The sequence below is a fragment of the Aegilops tauschii genome, chromosome 2 (genome assembly GCF_002575655.3).
Source record: "Aegilops tauschii subsp. strangulata cultivar AL8/78 chromosome 2, Aet v6.0, whole genome shotgun sequence".
Classification (NCBI taxonomy): domain Eukaryota; kingdom Viridiplantae; phylum Streptophyta; class Magnoliopsida; order Poales; family Poaceae; genus Aegilops; species Aegilops tauschii.
This window is the reverse complement of record NC_053036.3, coordinates 652,479,668-652,504,870: the sequence shown is the minus strand read 5'-3', so window position 1 is coordinate 652,504,870 and position 25,203 is coordinate 652,479,668. Positions and strand designations below refer to the sequence as shown.

The 25,203-nt window shown below is 46.0% G+C and overlaps 3 protein-coding genes across 3 annotated transcripts; all 3 read right to left on the bottom strand.

The window, feature by feature from the left end:
* Positions 1–1,650: 1,650 nt before the first annotated feature.
* LOC109750547 (UPF0481 protein At3g47200) lies at positions 1,651–4,502 on the bottom strand. The gene is made up of 3 exons (XM_020309507.4): positions 4,034–4,502; positions 3,479–3,956; positions 1,651–3,346 (listed from the first exon to the last, which is right to left on the bottom strand). The coding sequence occupies exons 1-3, from the start codon at positions 4,213–4,215 to the stop codon at positions 2,549–2,551; spliced, it is 1,458 nt and encodes a 485-aa protein (XP_020165096.1). The 5' UTR covers positions 4,216–4,502; the 3' UTR covers positions 1,651–2,548.
* Positions 4,503–16,222: 11,720 nt separating this feature from the next.
* LOC109750565 (UPF0481 protein At3g47200-like) lies at positions 16,223–18,991 on the bottom strand. The gene is made up of 3 exons (XM_045233517.1): positions 18,740–18,991; positions 18,033–18,505; positions 16,223–17,814 (listed from the first exon to the last, which is right to left on the bottom strand). Exons 1-3 carry the CDS (start codon positions 18,862–18,864, stop codon positions 17,783–17,785), a joined length of 630 nt encoding a protein of 209 aa, XP_045089452.1. The 5' UTR covers positions 18,865–18,991; the 3' UTR covers positions 16,223–17,782.
* An 859-nt stretch (positions 18,992–19,850) lies between these two features.
* On the bottom strand, positions 19,851–22,014 carry LOC109750544 (UPF0481 protein At3g47200). Its single transcript, XM_020309505.4, has 3 exons — positions 21,509–22,014; positions 20,957–21,422; positions 19,851–20,849 (listed from the first exon to the last, which is right to left on the bottom strand). The coding sequence occupies exons 1-3, from the start codon at positions 21,796–21,798 to the stop codon at positions 20,055–20,057; spliced, it is 1,551 nt and encodes a 516-aa protein (XP_020165094.2). The 5' UTR covers positions 21,799–22,014; the 3' UTR covers positions 19,851–20,054.
* Positions 22,015–25,203: the final 3,189 nt, after the last annotated feature.

The window sequence follows — 25,203 nt, the reverse complement described above, 5'->3', positions numbered from 1 at the left end:
AAGCGATATGCTATGATGAATGGACGATTAAAGGACGGTGTTACTTGCCATGTCCCCTAGGTTAGGCACAAAGATAGATGTGAGTGTACTTAATTAGCTTAGCGCCCTGGAGCTTATTCTCCATGTCCACCACCCATGACGACATACTGCAATGCAACCAAGTGAAGTACCTTGTTTACATAGCTTAGCTACACACGCTTTGTGCTTCTGAACTCTTGTATGCAACAATATAAGTATATATGTAGGGGAAGAACAGCTAGCATGCAAGAGCCGGCTTTCTTATCCACAATGCTTTGAAGCTGTATTATCACGTGATTATTTCAATAGGTACCTTAAACTTACGCAGGCCATGTGGTTAAAGCAATAGGTACCGTGTTACTTGCCCTGCCCCCTAGGTTAGGCACAAAGATAGATGCGAATGTTCTTAATTAAACTACCAATTCGAATGTGCTTAACTTGATGGGGTAGTGGCAGAGTTAATTAGACTAGCATGCTTTGCAGAAAGCATTGGCTGGAAGGATGTTTTCAAACACTATCAATTTAGACTTTACCAAAAGCGAATAGTAGGATGCTGCATAACTTAGTTATCCTTAACTTCATGGGGTGGCAGAGTTGCTAATGCACTTTTACAGTTAACAATGATAAAGCTAGTTAATCTGCATTATCGCAACATGGGTCATCATCACATCTGACCACTTTACCATGCTTCAAACGATGACATATGTCACTAATGCTTGATCCACAACGCTGGGTTGGAAAACCACATGTGATAGGCGCTGACGGTGGCTTTAGGATCAATGATATGGCTCATCCTATGTGGAATTTTGTGAAGTACTCGGGATAGATGAAACTATCTAATCGGGTATGTTTTTTGACTCAAGTGTGCACGGGTGATCTACATGCCAGTAATACACCTGATCGAAATGATGTTCTAAAATTCTAATATGTGCATTTTGCATCATAGTTTTAGAAGACAAATTGCTCAATTACTCTGTTAATTCAATCATCTTTGCCCAGTTTTATCTCGATATTCTCTCTTATCATAGAATTACACCGGGAGGGGACTGCAAATTGGAAATTTTACCCAAAAACACTTATTCAGAACAAGAAAAAATAATATAAAAGAGTGGAGGTTTTTCAAGGAAAAGAAGGCTGAAGCACAAATGTAGGGAGTAACTTAGACTTGTGTCATGCATATGACACTAATCTATGTTACTACCTTCATAGTGGGTAGTAAGTAGTAACCAGGGGCGGAGCCAGGATTGGCTCAAGACCAGGGCCCATGCTGCTACAGTGTTGGCACAGTGTACCTACAATGCACAATATGCTGTTGTTAACGAAGCAATTCTACTTCACGCCCCGGGCCGAGCCCCCCCCCCCCCCCCCCCCCCCCCCCCCGGCCTGGGTCCTGGATCCGCCACTGGTAGTAATATATATGTGGTATCTTGCAAGATTTCATTTATTTAGATGTATACTCATCTTGTCGTGGTGGGGTGCGTGATGAGTGTTATTTTTACGCTCACAGCTAAGAGCCGGCTAGCTCATTCACATTACTTTCTTGATGTATTATCACATGATTACTGCAACATGTAACTTAAACTTATGTAGCCCTAGGTTAAAAGCAACATAATATAATGAGCGGATGTTTAAAGGATTATGTTTACTTGCCTTGTCCCCTAGGTTAGGCACAAGATGTGAATGTACTTAATTAAACTATCATGTGCTTAACTTCTGGCCGGCTGCGGGGTGGCAGAGTTATTTAGGCTAGTGTGCTTTGCAGAAAGCATTGGCCGGGAGGATCTTTTCTACTACAATCAATTCAGGTTTTACCAAACAGTTTTGCTAAATCTTAGTCCACTGAGACTTCGTTATGTCTTAGTTGATGTTTTATTCATGAAATCTTACATTGAGATTCGTATAAAGTTTTCTTTCAATTTTTTCTTATTTCCTTTTTACATGTTATGTTACTTGAATGAAACTTGGTTAAGTCAGACCTAGTCACAACCTTTTAGGCTTTTACCAAAAGGAAATAGTAGGATTATGTTAACTGAAACCACGTACCATTAATCATTATGCTTAACTTCATGGGGTGGCAGATAATTAGCACAACTAGCAAAGTTAGTTAATCCACGTTACTACCACATGCGTCATCTTTGATACGTCACTTGACCGCTTTAGCATCCACCCTTTACGTCGTCACGATGCATTGGTGTTTTTAGGTTATGTGTCCTATTTTTATCGGTTATGGCGGCTTTTATACTTTTTCACTTTTGTATACGTACTTGAGATGGTACTCGTTTTTTACACTATGTTTGATTAAACAGATGATTGTGTGCATTGCTTGATTCTTTTAGAAAAAAAAGAAAACACACACATAAATATACATTATTTGGCATCTCAAACACACGAATATACATTATTTGGCATCTCAAACACACGATGGGAGAGAAAGAGGGAGAGAGATATATTTTCTTGAGTTGTGCACAACTCTTCAAGTTTGCTTCCACTTTTTATTCTTTGCAAAAAAACACACACACACACAATCTGGTTAATTCATTTTGGGCTTGCCCTTCTCGTTAGGATCATAGGATATGACTGCATACACGGCCTGCACGATATCTCCGACGACGAGCAGGATTGCGGTGACAAGGGCGAGGAGTGTCCACGGGCTCTTGAAGTACTTGTTCTTGAGGTTTGACCACGCCTCATAGAGAAAGACACGCAAATGGTTGCTGCGGTAATGGTGATCCACGTCCTGACGCACCTGGGACAGCTGACTCTTCCAATTCTTGGACACGTCTCTGGTGAGGCTGTTGAAGAGCCTCACCACAGCGTTGTCGTCGTCAGCGAGGTCGTGCTCCAGGATCCCCTTCCTCTCCAGTAGTTGCACGTCGTCGGCAGAGTTGATGAGGTCCTTGACGAACAACACGTACGCCGTTACGTCATTGCCAGTGCTGACGTGCATCGCCTCGAACGCCATCATGTTGTGGATCCTGTAGGCGGTGGAGTCGTCCATCTCGACCTTGGGCATGTAGAGCCTCCCATTGTGCAGCCGGATGTCATCGAGGTAGCTCGTCTTGCTGGGCCGGAACTGGATTCCTGCCTCCGACAACTTCCACGCAGATCGGGGCACCACTCTCTCCGGGCGAACGACGCTGACCTCCTTTGCTGTCGGTGTCGTCGGCAGGCCTCTGTGATGAACCTTTTTGTTACTCTTGATCTGACTTGCGCCCTTGAGTCGGCTCGTCCGGTAGATGTCAAGAGGGTGGAGTCCCAGGCCGGTCCCTTCCGGGGCATCTTCCCTTTCGAGGAACTTGAGCACCATGGAGTTTATCGAAGCCGCGCTCTGCATGCACATCATCATTTATATCCATACATAGGAAAATGAAGCGGCCTGTCAGAATAGTTGTCTGTATCGAATGTATAGAGTGTCGCGATGAGATACTATACGTTAGCATGCGGTCAGTAACCTACGTACCGGACATGTGCCGTCCTCCACGGCGATGATCGTCTCGAGCAACCTCAGTGGCAGCTGGTTCTCGATCATGAGCATGTCACGCTGGATGAAGGGCTTGATGTGCTGGATGCCGTACCAGCTGAAGACAGGGTCGCCATGAGCGTAGTCCTTGGGAATGGACTCCTTCCCTGCGGCAGTAGTCCTCATCACCTCCAGCAGGAAGCAGCCGTCCGTGATCATCATCTCAAGGAATTTGCCCCTCTTCTCACCCCGCCACTCGTCGCCCAGGTCCATGTAGGCATCCTCCAGCTCGTCGGCCACCTTCTGCACGGCGGCGACGAGCCCGCCAAGGGTCAGCTTGCTGGCCCGACCAGCATGGTCCCGACTGAGGAGATGACGGACGGCTCTCAGCTTGTGCTCCTCCATGGGTTTCAGCTCCTTGTCATCGTGGTGGAATGGGCCGAGAGACACTGTCTGCGGCTTGAATACGCTGCTCACGCTGCCATTACATCTTTCCGTAAGGAAAATACAAAAGCAGAAATTACGACAATGTGGGTGATAGGGCGTGCCGCTTACATGCCCTCAACCGTCTTCATCTTGAAGCGCATTGGGACGCGGAAGATGCAGTGCTTCGGCCATCTCAGCACCTTCGCCGGCGGCTCCGCGTCCTCGAGCTTCTTCTCCATGTCCATCACCCATCCCTCCACCTTCGCCTGCGGCTCAGGGCAGTCGACATCCACCACCCACGACGACGACATCCTGCAACCAAGTGGAGTGGCGTGTCTACCTAGCTCCGGTAGCTACACGGGATTTGTGATCCTGAATTCGATCTTGAGTATATATATATAGTGCAAAAATTAACACGGGATTATACCTTTCTTGCTGCATTATCACGGGATTATACCTTACTTACGCAGGCCTCGGTTATGGGGACATGATATACATAATGAATTATTATAGGACGGTGTCACTTGCCTTGTCCCCTAGAGTTACGCACAACGTTAGGTGCAAAGGAACTAATTACACCAGAATTATGCTTAACTTCATTTAGACTACTACTAGTGTGTTTTGCAGAAAGCATTGGCTGGAAGGATGTTTTGTACTACTATTAAACCAGGCTTTACCAAAAGGAAATAGTAGGATGCTTCTGGCAGAGCCAAACTAAGGCCATGTACGTACCACTATGCTTAACTTCATGGAGGTGGCATCGCTACTGCCCTTGTATAATTAACACAATGCTAAAGCTAGTTAATCCACCTTACTACCACAGCGTCATCTTTGATGCGTCATCTGAGCACTTTAGCACCAAATAGTGACATATGCCAGTAATCACTCGATTCACATTGGTGCGGTGGAAAACCGCATGTGATAGGTGGTGGATGACGGCGACTTCCAGATGAATGATGTGGCTCACGATGCATTTTCCTAAAGCAATCGTAAGAGATGAAACTATCACACGTGGACTATTTTTCATCCCACGCGTTACACTTGAACTGCTAGCGGTTTACCCAATAGTAATTGATTTTTATTTAAAAAATGTGGAGTGCCTCGACCTCAACATCATCACTATGCACACAACCATCTTTATTAACCCCAAAAAAAGTAGTCCGAGTAGTCCACGAAGTCAACTAAATGAAAAAAAAAGAACCACCAGGGGCATGCTTACAACCATCCCCGCAAAAAAAAAGAATAGATTGCTAGCAATGCCTGCTTTGCCACAAACTACCCCAGATTCAGTTGGGAATTAAGCAGAACTAACCCCCCGTTGTGGCCATATCACCTACACACAACACACATATTCAAGTGATTAGACATTACATATATGTCTTACAACATTTTGAAACGACATCATTTGCCCCCCCCCCCCCCCCCCCCGCAACCCTGTGGGTTCTGATGTTCGTAATAAGTAAATGGGGGACTAACCATATTCATGGGTATCTGAACCTGTTTTTAGTCCATATAAATGAACTAAAGTGGTCAGGTATCTTTTCTTTATGATTGAGTTATGTGGAAGCCATATTATCAAGAGAGGCTTTGCAAATTACAAAGAGCGAGAACCAATGCTTACACAAATCCAAGATACAATCAGTACCCATGAGAGAATCCAGCAAAAAGGTCAATCCAGATATGTGTTTGTTTTCCTTCCTCTTGCTTAGAACAAGTGGTGGGTATTGGAGATGAATTATATTTGGAGCAAGGAGAGTAGTTCGTGGTAGGGCTGTTACCGAAGAGTTATATGCCTTTTGATTGCAGTTGACGAATGGTACATCCTAAACGTATCAATTCATTTTGAAGTTTAATCGTGTGTATTACCAATAAAATGCCAGCAGACATAACTCATTTTTTTGTATGGCGGTATTTTTAGGAATCTTCTAGAACTAGGAAAAAAAGGTCAAAGAATGCTTTCCAGAAGACGTTGCCTTGCAAAACAGGGAAGCAGTGGGACCCACCAGGGGCTGGAGCAACCCTGGGAGGCTGGGACATGGCCAAAGGCTGGGGAATGCAGCCCCATAAGGGCTAGTTTGGTTGTTGGGGATGAAAAATCCTGGGTAGTAAACCCCCGGTGTGGGATTTCCCTGCCCATACGAGATCCCCTCCCACTATGTGGAAATACCCTTTGCCATTTGGACACCAAGGGGGAGGGAAGAGAAATCCCCGCAGGCAATACCAGAACGGGACATGCTCATCCAATAGGACAAAATGTGTAAAAGAAAAATATCATTACAATAAAAAATCACCACAAATAAGTTCATTTTTTTTCTCACAATATTGTCATATAAATACAAGAATAATGTTTGTCCTTCTTTTCTAAAAAAGTTCAGGAAATTTGGGACTAAAATTTAATACAGAAATTTGAACGAAAATAATAATAATAAATACACAGTTCGCAAGAGAACAAATATTCAACTTGCATCCACACGTGCATATAACCTTACATGCCAAAATTGGACCAATAGTGCAACACCAATGATAAATATAGTTTACTAACTATGTCTCAAAAGAGAAAATGCTAATTATGGTTACAGGTTCAGCAAGAAACAATACTTTGTTCCACTAAAAATATCACAACTATGTGAACTATATCCATACTGAACTAGCAATAACTTCCACCGTCAACTTTTTGAACATTTCCATTGACCTGTGGTGAGGAACCTGCATCACAAATAAGTATTGAATTTTCAAGCATCAGTATAAGCATGAACTTTTCTGTCCTAGTGGTTACACAAATCTGACATCTAACCCCTTCTCTACTGAATAGAAAGAGAGCCACACATACCAACTCAAGAGGGTTATTCGAGCATAGAAAAATGCTGCTGATCCACCTGCCAGTTCGCTTATCTTTTTCAGATAAGAACTGTGAATAAACTCATGTAACTTAGCAAATAAAGCATCTTTGGACAGACATTTTCGCACTATAGGCATGATAGTTTTTCTTCATTGCAGAATGTAAAAGATATATACTTCTGTCCTAAATTTTCTTTAATGGTAATTCTGTCAAATAATGCAGGACCGGAACATCTTCAAATACAGAGTCTTATGCAAGTTATTACAATCAGTATGATATTGTCAAGGTCATCCAAGTACTTGCCCTTTCAGATGCATATACAGCTATATGTAGGAGAATAACAGAGTACTGGCTGCACCCGCTAGATGTATTTCAGAATGAGAGGTCAAAAATAGGTAAAACTACTGATTCAAGCTATGCTCTACAACAAGTGCAGAGCAGGTACACAAGAAAAATACAAGATCCTATGTAATTGGTGGTTCAAGATCAGGGACGGTGAAGGCATGAACTGAAGAAAAATGTATTGGGGGGGAGGGGGCAACCCTTGATCAGACGAGATGAATACGCCCGCGAAACCGGTGTCGTCGCCGTTGCCGGAGGGGATTGGATCTTGGAGGCGGAGGGGAGATCTGGGGAAGGAGAACAGTGACGGCCGCGGTCCGTCGCCGTCGCTGGAGGGGCGGAGCTTGGATCCTCAGCACCGGAGGGAGGGGGTCGGGGGCGTCGCTTCTGTCGCCGGCGGAGGAGCTCGGAGGCGGTTGGTCGACGGCTCTGTCGTTCGCTCATCTCGCTCGAGCCGTGGGTTTCCTCCCCGAGCGCTGGGGTCGTGGGTTTCCTCTCCGTGGAAAGGACGTGGCTCGGGCAGGGTTACCCCGAGAACGATGCGGTCCAAATGACCAACTCAATTTCCCTAGGCCAACTCGGCCCGTGGTTCTCCGGCCCGGGAAACAGCGGGGATCCCCCCGGGAAACCCTGCAACCAAACTAGCCCTAAGCCTCCCCTGCATCCCCCGCCCTCCGCCTTGCCCTTTGGTCGCATTACTAATCACTTATATATATATCCCCTGAACTCCAGACTATTTATATCATTTTTCCCACTCCCACTATAGAGATATTCACAATCCGAAGTGGCACTTCTAGATTGTTCCTCCAGCACTCTGCCGCAAGGGAAAATATACTTGTTGACGTATAATGTGCTGTCTAGTCCATTCCATCAGATCGGTCTTTTGATTGCATTGGCTAGAGCATCCATTTCTACATGGTATCAGAGCCAAGATGTCTTGAGTTCAAGACCCGGTTGGCGCAATTAAATTGCAGCCCACTTTTGGTCCACATTTAGGTCTGAGGAAGCCACACATGAGGGGGAGTGTTGACGTATAATGTGTTTTCTAGTCTCTTCCATCAGATCGGTCTTTGGTTGCATTGGTTAGAGCATCCACTTCTACAATACTGTCATTCAATATCATCTTTGAGCTACTCCCCGATGAGGTGTGCATAGTCCAACCACTGGACTATGTGTTTGTAGTAGTAACGATGTAGCAATATATTTCCCTAAGATTCAATGTTTTGATCATACGAGCTCCTTACACAATTATGAACGGGACATCTCAAACATAACAATAACTTTTGAATTTTTCATGACATTTCCTTATAAATCCAACTTGGGACAGCTGCATATGTTAGTGTCCTTATTAATGGAGGACCTTCCGAAGCCAAAAAAACAGGAGAATTCAAAAGTGCACAATTTCGAGGGAGAAAGACACCTACCAGGGAAGCGCCGGAAGGGGGGGGGGGGTGTTCGAGCCACGCCGACTACCCACATGGCCCACTCACGTGGAGCTGTGCGGGTTGAGATGGCCGGAGTTAGTCGGAATCGAAGGCGCGGGTGGCAGAGATTTGGAGAGAGAGAGAGAGGCGTCGGGAGACGCGTTGGTCGGACTAGGTTTACTAGTAAAACATTGGATGCACGTACGACAAGTAGAAAAAACCCGAGACAAGGACAAAATAGCGACGTACCAACACTAGCTCCCATTTAAATATTTAATAGTTTGTGAAGGATGTTGCTGAAACTACATGGATCGAAAAACTGGAATGTTGTTTTCCTAACATAGTATAGACGCAGGCTGTCATGCATACGCCTATACACTCACCCCTATAAACGCACACACGCACACCCTAACCTTATGAGCACCTTCGAAAGACTGAGCCGGCATATCATCTTTAGATTTACGAAGTCACCGTAGGCGCCTCGTCATTGATGGGAATGTCTCTCCCACTAAAAGCGCATCACCGGAAATCCTAAAATAAATTCAGGAATAATGTGAGCATTAGGACTTGAATCCTGGTGTGCTGGGATACCATTGTCCCTCGAACCATCGAACCACAGGTTGCTTCGCAGAACTGGAATATTGTTGGAACGATATTTTTTATTAAAATGTGCACTATTACCTCTGTACCGAAATACTTGTAGTTGGGGGAACTTGTACTAGTTTCCCCCAACTACAAGTATTTCGGTAAAGAGGGAGTATGTTACTAAATTTCTTCAAAGAATGAAATCTACCTGAAATAATTCAAAACAATTGAATAAAATAACACTCCCTCTTATCCATATTACTTTTCTTAGATTTGTTGAGATATATATGGATGCATCTTTTGATCAATGCATTTATTTGCCACCCTTGTAAGATTTAACTGCATACACGGCCTACATGATGTCTACGACGATGGCAAGGAACATACAGGGGTTCCTCAAGGGCCTGTTCTGATCTCCTCCAGCTTCTATCTTCTCAAAATTCTCGAGTGAAGCAGTCCCGAACAATTTATCTCGTAGAAGCTGGAAACGAGAAGCTGAGAGATCTCATAGTGCAAAAATGAGAAGCAACAAAAGCCCAGCTCCACAATACGAAGAAGCGAGGAGTTCCTACTAATTACAAGAGGATGCCACCGCGAAGTACAAAAAACGATTCACGAAACAGCTCCCAGCCGCTCGTGGGATGCTCGCCTCGCTCGTATCCTGTGCGAGCGCACGTGGCCAGTCCTCCTCCACACAACGATACAATGTGGGCTGCCTTCATGCGGCCCAAACTGGCACCCAACAGCCCAATAGGCTCCCAGCTGGGCCAAATCGTGGAGAGAAGCTACGAACACTGCCGAACGAACGGAATCACCAGGTGAATGAAGTTCGAAGCAAGCTCTAGAAGCTGATTTTGTGGAGTTTGAGAAGCTCAGAGAGGTTCAGAACAGGCCCGAGGTAGGCTCACGAATCATAAAGGAAGAAGCGCACACAGTTGGTGCGGCGGTGGGTCGTGCAGTAGCCCTCCACATCTTCACGCATGTTCATGTACACCAGCTGATTCTCGCAGTACATGGCCACGTCCCTGGTGAGGCTGTCGAAGAGCCTCACCATGGCCTTGTCGTTGCCAAGGTCGTGCTCCAGGACCCCGTTCCTTGCCATCAGACGGACATCGAGCACCTCGAACATCATCATGTTGCGGAACATGTAGGCGGTGGAGTCATGCACCTGGACCTTGGGCATCTGGAGCCTCCCATGAGTCTCATCGACCGGGGGAAGGGGAACGCAGAGAAGTGGCCCATGGCCACGACCGACACCCGTGTCGGGTCCAACTCCCCCCCCCCCGGAACCGTGTTCTGCCCTCGTTTTGAAGGCCCAGAGCATCAGGAGGCATCGGCCGTCACGAGAAGCCGGAGAGGAAGGGTTGCTGAGCTGTCGCCGCCGCCGCCTGAAGACGCCACCAGGGGATTCATCCAAGCCGAACGCCGCCACCCAGCCGCGAAGGCCCGACTGGGTGGGAGCAGCCCACCTCCTCCGCTGCCGCCCCCCCCCCTCCACCAGAGCACCACGCGAGAGGGCCGCCCGCGACCCGCGGAGCCGGACGCGACGCCGGAAGCACCGCCGCCGAAGGCACCACCGGCCCACACCACCACCATGCCACCCGCCACCGTCGAACGCCACCATCGCCGGCCTGCTCCGGGGCGCCGCCGCGCCCAGTCGCGAGATCTGGCCCGCGCCATACCCTACGAGCGGGGGACGAAGGAGCCCCGCAGCCACCGGCGACGCCCGGGCTTCGCCCGGCCGCGCCTCTTGGCAACGGCGAGGGTGGAGGAGGGAGGAGGAGGGGGGTGCGGCGGCGGCGATCAGGAACTGTCACGACCCAAGCACAAGATGGGACGAACAGACTAATCAGCACCAATATTCAGATCTAGATCGGGGGATACATGGAGAATATGGGGTGAGAAATCAGCAAGGAAAGGGGGGATACAGAGAGCAGGAGGTGAGGACGAGAGCAAGGGGTGAGAAGCTTCAGACGTTTCACAAATCAATCGCTCCCCTCCTCTGTCTAGCTTCTCCTTCTTTATAATCCATTTGCCTATTCACGGAACTGGGCCAAGCCCAAGTCTCACGGCCCATTCCATCGAGAAGGCCTTGGATAAGAAGAGGATCATGACCCTTGGGACATGACAGGAACCCTCCCCGACGCCTCGCGGGTGGCGGCGGGGGAGGGAGGGGGAGGGGGGAGGGTGCTTGGACTACACATTGATGTATACAAACATAGTTTAGATGTATATACACATAGTTTAGAGTGTAGATTCACTTATCTTGCTCTGTATGTAGTTTATTGGAATCTCTAAAAATACTTGTATTTAGGAACAGAGGGAGTAGATTGCATGGTGAAGACGAGCATGATCTTGCCATCTATGGTGTCGATGGAGGTGCGGTGGGCCAATGTTGGACAGTAACAAAGCTTAGATGAACGTTCATCGTTGAGTACGTACATCACTCTGAGCTTTGTTGCCGTTCTCGTAGTAGACAAGCACCTTCGACATTGACCATTATGAGAGACTGGTGATCAACAACCTGACATCACGAAGTAGGATGCGCACGGTCGTTCAATATTGGTTCAGTGCCTCATAAGGTGCCCCTATGTTGCCATGAGACACCCCCATTACATCCTCTATGCATGGTGTGTCGAAAACAATGAGAGTCTCGGTTGATAGCCCAATCAGAGCAGCTTGGAGACATGACTCATTTCCGCAACACGGGACCTCCCGGTTTCGACAGGGCGTGGATAGCCACTCGAGCTGATGCTGCTTGGTGACCTAATGGCAGCGCAAGACTTTAAGAACTAGCAACAAATTTTAAAAATTCCGAACATTTTTTTAAATGTGATTTTCTTCGAAAACATTGTGAATTTGAAAATACACACTGAACTTTTTTAATTATGTGGTGAATATTTTTCAAATACGCACTAAACATTTTTAATATAAGGTGGACTCTTTTTCAAATGCACACTGAACAATTTTCCTATACATGTTACAGTGAACATTTTTTCAAATGTACGGTGAACATTGTTTTTCTATACGGTGAACTTTTTTTGATAACATGAACAAAATTTGAAAACATGAAAAAGTTTTGGCATTTCAACTTTTTAAAAAAGCGGACATTTTCTAAAAATGTGAAGAAAATTTGAAATTCTGAACATTCTTGAAAAATTTGAATTTAGAAAAAAAACAGAAAAAGAAAAAATAAAAATAAAAGGAAAAAATAAGCAGGAAAAAAAGACAGCAAAAGAAGGCCGGGACGTCGAAACGCTGCCTTCGGTGAAGCCATGACGCTCATGAGCGTCAAATAGATGGACTTGCTCCTGCTGGAGGGATTCCAACGGGCCATGGCCATATGGCCTTGGCCTTGAGCATCATCTACGTCAACAAATGCCCAACCCCTGAAGTTCATGCCAGGATTTACGATGGACAAACAATTGCGTGGAAGGCATGGGATTGCTTGGCGGCTTGGTCGCTTGCATAACTAGATGATACCCCGCGCGTTGCTGCGGGAACTCTTAGTTTTATGAACATGATGTAAAATTGAATAACTTTCTGCATAGTGTATTTACAAACTTAATATGAGAAAATTGCAATGTGCACAATACTTTGTATATTATAAATATTGCAAAATGTGCGTTACGCGATCAAGTTTTTTTTACTAAATATAGTGATATGACATGAGTAATCTCGTGTGACTTACATGAATATTAATGTATATAAACACACTAACGGGGATTCCAAAATAGACAATATGAAGATTATGTACAAATGCCTTTTTGAGATTGTTAATGTAACTGTTGTTGTAAATCAATCTTCATATGTGCATTATTGGCCACTGTAGTTGCTTGTTTGCAATACTTGACACTGAGTGATGGAGCTCCAATATCAACAAAAAAAAACAGATTCCTTTCTCTCTCTTTTTGCCAAATTGAGTACCAACTCCCTTGTCTCAAAGCTTTGAGCTGAAAAAAGCATGATTACTTATACACATAAGCACCAAGATCCAAATTACCGTGTTCGCCGGAATTTGTATGAAACAAAAAGAAACTATGCATGAAAAGTTAGAAGCTACAATAAGAAAACGAAAACTAAATAATGGCAATTGTGTGGTTTAAAATCTCAAACATGATGAATTGTTTTGTTCAGACCTCACACAATATGCATATTCCGAGAAAAATGATTTCAGCAAGTGAAAACTGAACATAGATAGCATCGGGTCAGGCAATCAGATACTACACCGAACTTGCATGATTTGAGCTAACTTGATATGTAGCTTTCTACTTCTCATCTATCCTAAATTACTGATCACTGTCCATGTGATCGTTTATTGATATACCAGAGGAAGTTTTTTTTTTTAGAAAAGGAGGACGATCCCCGGCCTCTGCATCTGGACGATGCATACGGCCAATTTATTAATTATTGACACAAGACCGTACAGAGTCATACAACAATAAGTCTAAAGCCACCAAAACAAGCAACAACTGTCGCTATCCCTATCCAGTTGATGTAGGGGCGCTGAAAGTCTGGGCCTAATACCAAACAGACCACGCAGCCAAACCTAAACATCTAAAGACTTGAGGTCCCACCCAGGACGCCTGCCGGGTATGGGCACCCACCAGTCCGGCGTGCTTCTCAACCAGGACCCCTACCGGGTATGAGGCCGCCGCAGCCACCTGCCATCAATCCATCTTCAGAGTTGTACTGCTGCATCAACCTTGCCCGGTCCAACTGCCGCCGACGCCACCATGACGCCAGGCAGAGTCACCCTCCTGCGCGAGTCCACCTCCGCTCAACAGGCGCCAAGTCTCCACTGCGCCACGCCGCCGAGATCCGCCGTCATCAATGGAGCAGATGAAACACCGCTCCTCCTCTTGTCCCCTCCAACCAGCACTTGCTCCAAAACGATGCCCCCATGAGGGAGAACGATACCGATAGCACCGTCATCGTCCGATCCGGTAGACCCAGATCTAGGGTTTCCCCCGGAACTTCCCGATCAGGTTGATGTGACCTGCAACGACGATGCCTCCAGAAGGAAACGACGTCTGAGACGCCGCCATCGTCCGCCAAGACCGCAGTCAGGCGCGATTTTCACTGGAAGCCACGTCTTCCCGACATCGTGGCTGGCTGGAACCGAGCGGAACCTCGCCACAAAGACGTATGTTGCCGTCGGTACTCCAGCGGAGATCCGGCATCTCCTCACCGGTCCCTCCACGTGCCGCCGGTCGGCAAAAGGCCTCCCCGCGACAGATCCAAACGGGGCGTTGGATCCGCAAAAACCGCCGTCACCATCATGAGCAGGACAGCCCACCCCGCCGGATGGGGCGCTGCCACCGCCGACGTCCATGCAGGGCCGCCGCTCCGCCGGCGACGGTGCTCCGGCCCCCGCCGCACAGCCCGGATACTCCGTCCTAGCCGCCGCCGTTGGATCGCATGAGAAGGGCCGCCCCTGCCGCCTCTGATATTGTAAGGTGAGTAGGTGACATAACACTAACTGATTAAAAAATGATCCATACCTATTTGTGTGGCAGCAAAAGTATTTACCTCAAATATTCATGTCATTGGAAGGCCCATGAGGTGCAACAGGAGATGGTATCGACACTGAAGCAATGTCCTAGTGCTGAACCTCCCAATATTTTACCTTGTCACTTGTTCTTCATACAAATAGTAAAAATGAATTGTCTTCAGGACATAGGTCGGATGAGATGGAGGCTATTATGGGGGAGCTTTCAATCCAGTATCAAGGCTGAGATGAATATATTCCCTAATCTCTTGAATCAACTTCATGGATACAATCTCTGAAACACAAGTGTCAAAAGATAAGCCATTTAGTTCTGACCCACGAGCAAGGTGGAGAAGTTTATAGCCAACTAATTGAGAAGCATGAGATAATAAAGTCCGTACTGTATTAGAATCTAGAATTGCAAACAACTTATCACTTAGTCAGTTCAGCATATGCAAATTACATAAGACTACTTGGGAAGACAACACAGTTAGAACGGATTAATTTGTTTGGAGTTATAAGCAAGATACTTAAACAGAGGAAGACATGTGGATGTACGGTCCATTAAGGCTTAGTGCACACCTTTAATCTGCGAATAATCTAAGATGTACCAAAAACCATTTCTCTCTGTGGATGAAATCAATAGTGGCATGTACTATAATCACATAGATAAATATACAGTCTGACTATATTCATCAATTCAATGGAAAGCAACCAAGTAAAAATGAAAGTTAACAGCTTCTCAACAAAAAGGAAAGATAACCCATTACTTATGCTACAAATGGCAATTAATTTTTGAAGCATTATATTCTTCCAGCAAACAAAACTTGAGCTTTTCTATTAGCAACGCAACATATAAGCAAGGAATGCCTACGCTATAAGTGAGAGATAAAAAGCAACGTTTAAGACATTTGTTAAGAGATCTAACCTTTGAAACAATTAAGGAGATCTGCAAAACATATCACCTCTCGAGCCCCCCAAATCCAGTACACTGAATTGGAGCAGAGCATGGTGAAAAAAATAAACCGAGGTGATTGGCTACAATCGCACTGCGCGATGGTGAGGGATGGCTCTAGCAGCAGTTCTCATTCTAGCCACAAACGCACATGCCGAGTTGGCATCGCATGGTCTCTCTGCATCAACTCTGTCACCTCCCTGGGCGCCCCTCCTCTGTGCAAGCATTTCTGATACAGAGGCAAATGGTGACATCCAAAACTTCATAAAATAAGTAAATATCACTGATAAAAATAATTTGTAGGTCGTGATTTATACCAGCTATTGTAGGCTGATGTATAGGAAAAGAATAGAAATGCTTATGGTAGTAGGAGATATAGTAAAATATGAGTGAAGCTGTAGAAAATGTAAGGAAAAAATGTAAGACGAAGGTGATACCTTGTGATTTCATTGTAGATGCTGATCGACTGTATCCATTTGAATCAAGCAGTTGACCTTCCAATCCCGAATAACTAGGTGCCCACATTATAGTTTTCTCAGATAAGGAAATCCCCATGAGTATAAATCAGCGCACAAATATATACGTGCAAGATATGGCATACGAAGAGAGGTTCGGCTCAACAAATCGATTTGATATGCTATGCTGTAAACTCCATCAGAGAGAGAGAGAGAGAGAGAGAGAGAGAGAGAGAGAGAGAGAGAGAGGATGAACTGCAGACCAGGAAAGAACACCGTGCAGATAAAGCAGCGAGTAGAAAGATTGTTCTTTCAGATGCGGCGGGTGATGGGGACTACCTTATGCGGCGGCAGAGATCCTCACAGGCAGAAGATGGGGTAGGCTGCAGCTTCGATCTTGAACGGCGGCGAACAGACGACATCACGCCGTAGTGTTGATTCCCAATCAAAATATGGACGTCGGCAAGGGGCGAGCTGCCGAAATAGGCGGATCAGAGTTTATGGAGACGGAGATCAAGAAGAGTGGCAAGATAGTCTGGGATTTTTTTTTTTTGAGCGGTGTGTAGGAGATCAAGGCCGGCGGTTTATCTTAGAGTAATAGTAATTATGTACTACATGCGCCAGCAAGCGGTGTGGGCCATATGGGAAAAACTAAAAGACGCAAGAAAGGAAGAGGCGCGATGCATGCGAAAGCGAAGGAAGCTATTGCCACGGTGGTGCGTACCCATGTGCAAGAAGTAAAGTCAGATTTCTTAAAAAAAAAGTACCGTAAGACGGGCACATACAGGATCACAGGTTTGTCATGCAGGCTTGCGGGGTAAAGTGGATGACCTGGCTGCATGAGAAATGAAGTGATTGTATGGGGCATACATGATGAGGTGGCTAGGCTGCATGTCAAGAGAAATAGGTTAGTGGGGATGAACTATTTAGGTATTATAGATTATAGATTATAGATGAGTGCACGTTCTGTGTGGCCGTGTCCAGTGGCGGGGCCAGGAATTAAGTATTGGGGGGCCAAATGACTCAAACCTTTGATAACAGGGGCCAAACAATACTAATACATGTATTTTTGTCTAAATTATACACTATTCATCTACTAACTAGTAGCAAATCGCTGATCTTAGGGGGGGGGCCAGGGCCCCTGCTGGTCTCCCTGCCTCCGCCACTGGCCGTGTCCAGGTTCCGGATCACATGCACTTGAATCATCTTCATTGGCTCAACACTTGCTCGCGGTGAAATATCGCTACTCTTTTTTCTTTTTCTCTTTGTTTTCTATATCCACCTTCGCACAGCTTCCATCTTATATGACTTTGCTAGCTGTCGATGTGATTTATGTTTGTGTGCGCGTGTTCGTGTGGATTGGGTACATCCTAACTATGCAGAGGCCAAATATGTGCTTTTTGTGTTTCTACTTCATTTTAAACTAATAAAATCTCCCCTTCGTCGAAAAAAGATACACTCGTACTGCACATTCCCGTTTGTTGTTTCCTAAGAGCATCTACAACCACGATTGCTTAATTTCACTCCCCATATTTTGGACCATCACTTTCTTTGCAAAACAATCACACTCCTTATATCATCCTCATATTGTCCGGTCACATACATATAATTGGTGAAGACGAAGAGAGAAAAAATAAAGAAAGAATAAAGAAAAAGAAAAAATGACCCGCGGTGGGTCCCTCTGATAAGGCTTCAGATGGCCCTTGAGCTGGCTCCTTCGGTATATGTCGAGCGGGTGCAGTCCCAACTCATCGGACCCTTCGGGGGCATCTTTGCCTTCCAGGAATTTAAGCACCGTGGAGTTGATCGAAGACCCACTCTGCATGCATGTTCATCCATTCATCATTATGTTAAGTTTTTTAAACAAAGGGCAATATATAAGTTGGTATCAAGTACACCCAGCCACTACAATGACATAACACGATATGAGAAAATAGTTGAGGCATTGAGGATACATAGAGTCACAGAGAGTAAGTTTTTACTGTGAGATTAGGTGACCATCACTAGATGTTAGCACTAAGCGAGTAACCTGCGTACCGGCCGGAGATCTGCCGCTCTCTGCGGTGACGATTTTCTCGAGCAACCTGAGTGGCAGCTGGTTCTCGACCAGGAGCATGTCGCGTAGGACGAACGGCTTGATGTGCTGGATGCCATGCCAGCTAAAGACGGGGTCATCCTGCTTGTAGTCCTTGGGAATGGAGTACTTCCCACCTATGGCCGTCCTCATCACCTCCAGTAGGAAGCAACCGTCGATGATCATCATCTCCAGGAACTTACCCCTGTTCTCCTCACCCCGCCACTCGTTGCCCAGTTCCATGTAGGCATCCTGAAGCTCCTCACCTACCTTCTCCATGGTGGCGACGAGCTCGGAAAGTGTGGTCTTGCAGCTGTCCCGGTGGAGGAGGTGATGTACGGCCCTCAGCTTGTGCTCCTCCATGGGTTTCAGGTCCTTCTCGTGGTGGTGGAATGGGCCCAAAGACACTGTCTGCGGTTTGTATACGCTGCTCACCCTGCAATTTGTGTTGTTTTTTTTTCAAGAAAGGTGATATGTTAATATCAGACTACAATATCACAATGTCAAGAAGCAGCAGTCCACATTTCATTTTTGGAAGGTGCAATTGACACATTGAGGAAGCAGACACCCAAACTATTGAAAGAAAGAAAACACAAAAACATAAATAAATATCATGGCATAAAAATTGTCATGTTGAAGCAATCAACACCAATGAAGTATCTCTCCATACCTGCCATCGATCACCTTGAAGCGCAACGGGACGCGGAAAATGCAGTGTTTCCGCCATTTCTCCACCTTCGCCGGCGGCTCAGCGCCCTGGACCTTCTTCTCCATATCCACCACCCATGACGACATCCTGCAACCAAATTCTACCTTGTTTACCTATAGCTAGCTGCACGCTTTGTACTTCTGAACTCCTGTGTGCACGAGTATATATATGTAGCTAGGTGAAGAACAGCTAGCATGCAAGAGCCGGCTTTCTTATCCACAATGCTTTGGAGCTGTATTATCACGTGATTATTTCAATAGGTACCTTAAACTTACGCAGGCCATGTGGTTAAAGCAATAGGTACCGTGTTACTTGCCCTGCCCCCTAGGTTAGGCACAAAGATAGATGCGAATGTTCTTAATTAAACTACCAATTCGAATGTGCTTAACTTGATGGGGTAGTGACAGAGTTAATTAGACTAGCATGCTTTGCAGAAAGCATTGGCTGGAAGGATGTTTTCTAACACTATCAATTCAGGCTTTACCAAAAGGGAATAGTAGGATGCTGCATGGCCGAGCCAAACTAAGACTAACATACGGTTATGCTTAACTTCATGGGGTGGTAGAGTTGCTACTTGCTAATGCACTTTTACAATTAACAATGATATGATAAAGCTAGTTAATCTACATTATCGCAATGTGGGTCATCTTTGATGAGTGGAAATCGCCACATCTGACCGCTTTACCATCCTTCAAATGATGACATATGTCACTAATGCTTCATCCACAAGGGCGCGCTGGAAAAACCGCATATGATAGGCGCTGACGGTAGCTTTCAGATCAATGATATGGCTCATCCTATGTGGATTTTTGTGAAGTACTCGTTAGAGATGAAACTATCTAATCGGGTATGATTATTGACCCAAGTGTGCACAGGTGATCTACATGCCAGTAATACGCCTGGCGAAATGATGTTCTAAAATTCTACTATGTGCATTTTGTATCATAATTTTAGAAGATAGAATGCCATGAGATTCACCTTGCACTCAGACTCTCCGAGTGACTCGTGCTTTTTGTGCAACAGATTTTTTTAGACATGTTTTTCTGCAACATTTTGTCCCACATATAATTGCGGTAATAGTAAACAATGAGAAGAAGGTAGCAGTCCACATTCCCATCTCTTGTTACCATCAATAGAAGTAGTCAGACTATCACCTGCCTAACACACACACACACACACACACACACACACACACACACACACACAAAATGTAACACAACTTTTCTGGTTTTATTTCACTTTTTATTCTTTGCAAAAAAGGAGAAACATTTCCTGGTTAATGTATTTTGGGCTTGCCCTCGTTAGGATCATACGATATGACTGCATACACAGCCTGCACGATGTCTCCGACGACGAGCAAGATTGCAGTGGCAAGGGCGAGGAGCGACCACGGGTTCCTGAAGTACTTGCTCTTGAGGTGTGACCACGACTCATAGAGGATGACACGTAGATGGTTGCTGGTGTAGTGGTGCTCCACGGCGTCACGCACGCGGCACAGATGACTCTCCCAATTCTTGGACACATCTCTGGTGAGGCTGTTGAAGAGTCTCACCACAGCGTCGTCGTCATCGGCAAGGTCATGCTCCAGGATCCCCTTCCTCCCTAGCAGGCGCACGTCGTCGGCAGAGCTGATGAGGTCCTTGACGAACAACACGTACGCCGTCACGTCGTTCCCAGTGCGAATGTGCATCGCCTCGAACGCCATCATGTTGTGGATCCTGTAGGCGGTGGAGTCGTCCATATGGACCTTGGGCATGTAGAGCCTCCCATTGTCCAGCTGGATGTCGTCGAGGCAGCCTGTCTTGCTGGGCAGGAATCGGATTCCTGCCTCCGACAGCTTCCATGCGGATCGGGGAACCACTTTCTGCGAACGAAAGATGCCGACCTCCATTGGCGCCGACGTCATATTCACGCCTCTTTGAAGACCCTTGCCGTTATTCTTGACCTGACTTGTGCCCTTGAGCCGGCTTGTCCGGTAGATGTCGAGCGGGTGGAGTCCCAGGCCGGTCCCTTCCGGGGCATCTTCCCTTTCCAGGAACTTGAGCACCATGGAGTTTATCGAAGCCGCGCTCTGCATGCATGCATCATTGTCGGGCAAATTAAACGGCCTGTCAGTTCAGGTTTCGTTATCAAATGTACAATATCAACGATGCTAGCTACTACGTTAACAGTCAGTACCGGAGATGTCCCTTCCTCCACTGCGACGATTTTCTCGAGCAACCTCAGTGGCAACTGGTTCTCGACCAGGAGCATGTCGCGCTGGACAAATGGTCCGATGTGCTGGATGCCGTGCCAGCTGAAGACGGGGTCACCATGCTCGTAGTCCTTGGGAATGGAGCCCTTCCCCCCTATGGCCATCCTCATCACCTCCAGCAGGAAGCAGCCGTCTGTGATCATCATCTCAAGGAACTTGCCCCTGTTCTCCTCGCCCCGCCATTCGTCACCCAGGTTCATATAGGCGTCCTCCGGCTCGTCGGCCACCGTCTCCATGGCGGCGACAAGCCCGCCAAGGGTCAGTTTGCTGTCCCGACGGAGGAGGTGACGGACGGCCCTCAGCTTGTGCTCCTCCATTGGTTTCAGGTCCTTGTCGTCGTGGTGGAATGGGCCGAGAGACACTGTCTGCGGCTTGAATACGCTGCTCGCCCTGCCATTACATTTTCACATAAAGAAAAATACAAAAGCAGCGATTACTACAATGCGGGTGATGGTCTGATGGGGCGTGCGGCTTACATTCCATCCACCATCTTGCTCGTGAAGCGCAATGGGACGCGGAAGATGCAGTGCTTCGGCCATCTCTGCACCTTTGCCGGCGGCTCTGCGTCCTCGAGCTTCTTCTCCATGTCCACCACCCATCCCTTCACGTTCGCCTGCGGCTCAAGGTAGTCGACATCCACCACCCACGACGACGACATCCTGCAACCAAGTGAAGTAGCTTGTCTCCCTACACACGCTTTGTGCTTCTGAATTGTTGTGTATATGTAGGGGAAGAATTGACAGAGCCGGCTTTCTTTCTCATCCATATTCCTTTCTTGCTGTGTTATCACGGGATTATACCTTACTTACGCAGGCCTGGGTTATAGGGACATGATATGGATAATGAATCATTATAGGACGATGTCACTTGCCTTGTCCCCTAGAGTTAGGTGCAAAGGAACTTAATTACACCAGAATTATGCTTGACTTCATTTAGACTAGCGTGCTTTGCAGAAAGCATTGGCTGGAAGGATGTTTTCTACTACTATTAAATCAGGCTTTACCAAAAGGAAACAGTAGGATTCTTCTGTCATTATGCTTAACTTCACTGGGGTGGCATCGCTACGGCCCTTTTATATTTAACAGAATGCTAAAGCTAGTTAATCCACGTTACTACCACATGGGTCATCTGACCGCTTTACCATCCACCAAACGATGACATATGCCAGTAATCGCTCGATTCACAAGGGTGCGCTGAAAAACCACCTGTCGTAGGAGGTGGATGACGGTGGCTTTCAGATAAATGATGTGGCTCACCGATGTGGATTTTCGTAAAGCACTCATCACAGAAGAAACTACCACACGCGGACCCATTTTTTTTTTTTGAGAATCACGTGGACCCATTTTTAACCCGGGCATTACACGTGAACCACACTAGCAGTCACCTGACAACAATTGTTTTTTTTAGAAGTAGACTGCCCCGACCTCAGCACCATCACGGTGCACACAACCATCTTCATTAAACAAAAGAAAGTAGTTCGAGTAGTCCACAAAGTGAACTAAAGGAAAAAAATAGACTCAATAATAATACATGCCCAACGACATGGCAAGAACCACCATTGGGGTGTGCTTACTGCTTACAACCATCCTCGAAGGTATGTCTCTTTAATGTTTTTGTGGTGTTTGACTGCCTCGAATAGATCGCCGGATACACAGACTACCCCAGATACAATTGGAAATTAAGCAGAACTAACCACCCTTTGTGGCCATATCACCTACACACAACACACATATTCGAGTGATTACACATTACATAAATGTCTTACAACAATTTGAAACAACATCTTTGCCCCCAGCCATGTGGGTTTTGGTGTTCGTGACAAGAAACTAGGAGGCTAACGATATTCATTTTTTTAAAACTGTGGACAGTGGGAGAGGCTCCTACTGACATTATATTAAGTCTCAGAGTGCAGTACAATTACATATGTACAAAGAGGAGGAGGGGGGGGGGAGGCGTAGTAGCTAGAGCAAGTACAGAAGCAGGAGAGTAGGGGTGAGGTACACAGAGACTACAGAAGCTACAAGTGGCTACAAGGAGGCCACAAGAGAGTTTAAGAAAGGTATGCTATTCATTTTTCGATAAAGGACACTTTTATTAACTCGAATTGTAATCAAGTGGATACAAAGCATGAGTAACACCCGACCTCGGCTAACGATATTCATGGGTATATGAATATGTTTTTAGTTCGATAGAAGTGAAGTAAAAGTGGTTGGATATCTTTTCTTTATGATTGAGTTATATGGAAGCCGCATTATCAAGAGAGGTTTTGGGAAGGACAAAGAGTGAGAATGAATGCTTACACAAATCTAAGATACAATCAAAATCCATGAGAGAATCCACCAAAAAGGTCAATCCAGATCTTTGCTGTTTTCCTTCCTCTTGCTTAGTACAAGTGGTGGAGTCAGGAGATTAGTTCATGGTAGAGCTGTTATTGAAGAGTTATATGCCTTTTGATAGGAGTTGACGAATGGTACGTCCTAAACGTATCAATTTATTTTGAAGTTTAATCATGTGTATTACCAATAAAATGCCAGGAGACATAATTCCTTTGTTGTATGCAGTGTTTGTATGAAACTTCTAGAACAAAAAAAAAGGTCGAAGATAACTTTCGTCTTGCAAAAGGGGGAAGCAGTGGGACCCATCAGGGGTTGGGGCACCCCTGGGGCATGGACAAAGGCCGGGGAACACCACCCCATGAGCCTCCCCCTTGCCCTCCTCCTTGCCCTTTGGTCACATCACTAATCGCTTATATAGACCCCTTGAACTCCAGACTATTTATATCATTTTTTTCACTGCCACTACGGAGAGATATCACGATCCGGAGCGGCCCTTCTAGATCGTTTCTCCAGCACCTTGCCGGAAGGGAAATACACTGTCAATATCATCATTGAGCTACTCCCTGATGAGGTGTGCATAATCCAACCATTGGACTATGTGTTTGTAGTAGTAGCGATGTAGCAATATATTTATATCGGATTCAATGTTTAGATCATATGAGCACCTTACATAATTATGAACAGAACGTCTCAAACATAACAATAACTTTTGAATTTTCATGACATTTCCTTATCAATTCATGCATACTATATTTGTACTAACCTGCCAACTTGGGATAGTTGCATATTTTAGTGTCTTTGATGAGGACCTTCCGAAGCAAACATAAATATAATAGAACTCAGAAGCACATAATTTCAAGGGAGGACACTTGCCAGAGAAGCACCAGAGGGAGGGGGGGGGGCGTGGGAGCCACGCCGACTACCCACATGGCCTCCCACACGAGGCCCACTCACGTGGAGCAATGCCAATTGAGATGGCCGGAGTTAATCAGTATCGAAGGCGCGGGTGGTAGATATTTGGAGCGGAGAGAGAGAGAGGCATCGGCAGACACATTGCTCGGACTAGGTTTACAAGTAAAACAGAGGATGCACGAGAAGAAGAAGAAATCCGAGACAAGGTGAGGTTGAAAAAAAACCCAAAAGAGGGTGGAGTGTATGACATATACTAAGGGAGGACTCATGAAAAATAGCTTTGTACCAACACTAACCCCCATTTAAATATTTATTAATAGTTTGTGAAGCATGTTGAACTCCGCCTATGTCTTCTAGACATAGCCGGTCCCAAGCCCGGGTAAAGGAGGAGGGTTGTGATAGGCTTGGCGAGCCAACGTAAAAACTAGCCAGTCCCATGGGTTTGAAACCCATTTGAGCGAGGGTAGTACTAGGATGGGTGGCCTTCTGGGAAGTCCTCGGGAAAGGGTTTCATATCTAAGGGTTGTGATAGGCTTGGCGAGCCAACGTAAAAACTAGCCAATCCTTTGGGTATGAAATCCATTTGGGCGAGAGTAGTACTAGGATGGGTGGCCTCCTGGGAAGTCCTCGTAAAAGGGTTTCATATCTAGCCTTTGGTATTGCCGGCCTTCTTATTCGCTAAGTACTTGGGGCAGTTCCGCTTCCAGTGACCGTTTCCCTTGCAATAAAAGCACTCAGTCTCAGGCTTGGGTCCATTCTTTGTCTTCTTCCCGGCAGCTTGCTTACCGGGCGCGCCAACTCCCTTGCCGTCTTTCTTGAAGTTCTTCTTACCCTTGCCTTTCTTGAACTTAGTGGTTTTATTCACCATCAACACTTGATGTTCCTTTTTGATCTCCACCTCTGCTGATTTCAGCATTGAATAT

What these genes read in the sequence shown, in the direction of transcription:
- LOC109750547 (XM_020309507.4), bottom strand. Translation starts at nt 4,215, where the DNA reads ATGTCGTCGTCGTGGGTGGTGGATGTCGACTGCCCTGAGCCGCAGGCG. An exon ending in ATGAAGACGGTTGAGGGCAT is followed by an intron (nt 3,957 to 4,033) that starts GTAAGCGGCACG and finishes ATGTAATGGCAG; the next exon opens with CGTGAGCAGCGTATTCAAGC. An exon ending in TGGAGGACGGCACATGTCCG is followed by an intron (nt 3,347 to 3,478) that starts GTACGTAGGTTA and finishes ATGTGCATGCAG; the next exon opens with AGCGCGGCTTCGATAAACTC.
- LOC109750565 (XM_045233517.1), bottom strand. Translation starts at nt 18,864, where the DNA reads ATGTCGTCATGGGTGGTGGATATGGAGAAGAAGGTCCAGGGCGCTGAG. An exon ending in TTCAAGGTGATCGATGGCAG is followed by an intron (nt 18,506 to 18,739) that starts GTATGGAGAGAT and finishes CACAAATTGCAG; the next exon opens with GGTGAGCAGCGTATACAAAC. An exon ending in GAGCGGCAGATCTCCGGCCG is followed by an intron (nt 17,815 to 18,032) that starts GTACGCAGGTTA and finishes ACATGCATGCAG; the next exon opens with AGTGGGTCTTCGATCAACTC.
- LOC109750544 (XM_020309505.4), bottom strand. Translation starts at nt 21,798, where the DNA reads ATGGATGAGAAAGAAAGCCGGCTCTGTCAATTCTTCCCCTACATATAC. An exon ending in AGCAAGATGGTGGATGGAAT is followed by an intron (nt 21,423 to 21,508) that starts GTAAGCCGCACG and finishes ATGTAATGGCAG; the next exon opens with GGCGAGCAGCGTATTCAAGC. An exon ending in TGGAGGAAGGGACATCTCCG is followed by an intron (nt 20,850 to 20,956) that starts GTACTGACTGTT and finishes GCATGCATGCAG; the next exon opens with AGCGCGGCTTCGATAAACTC.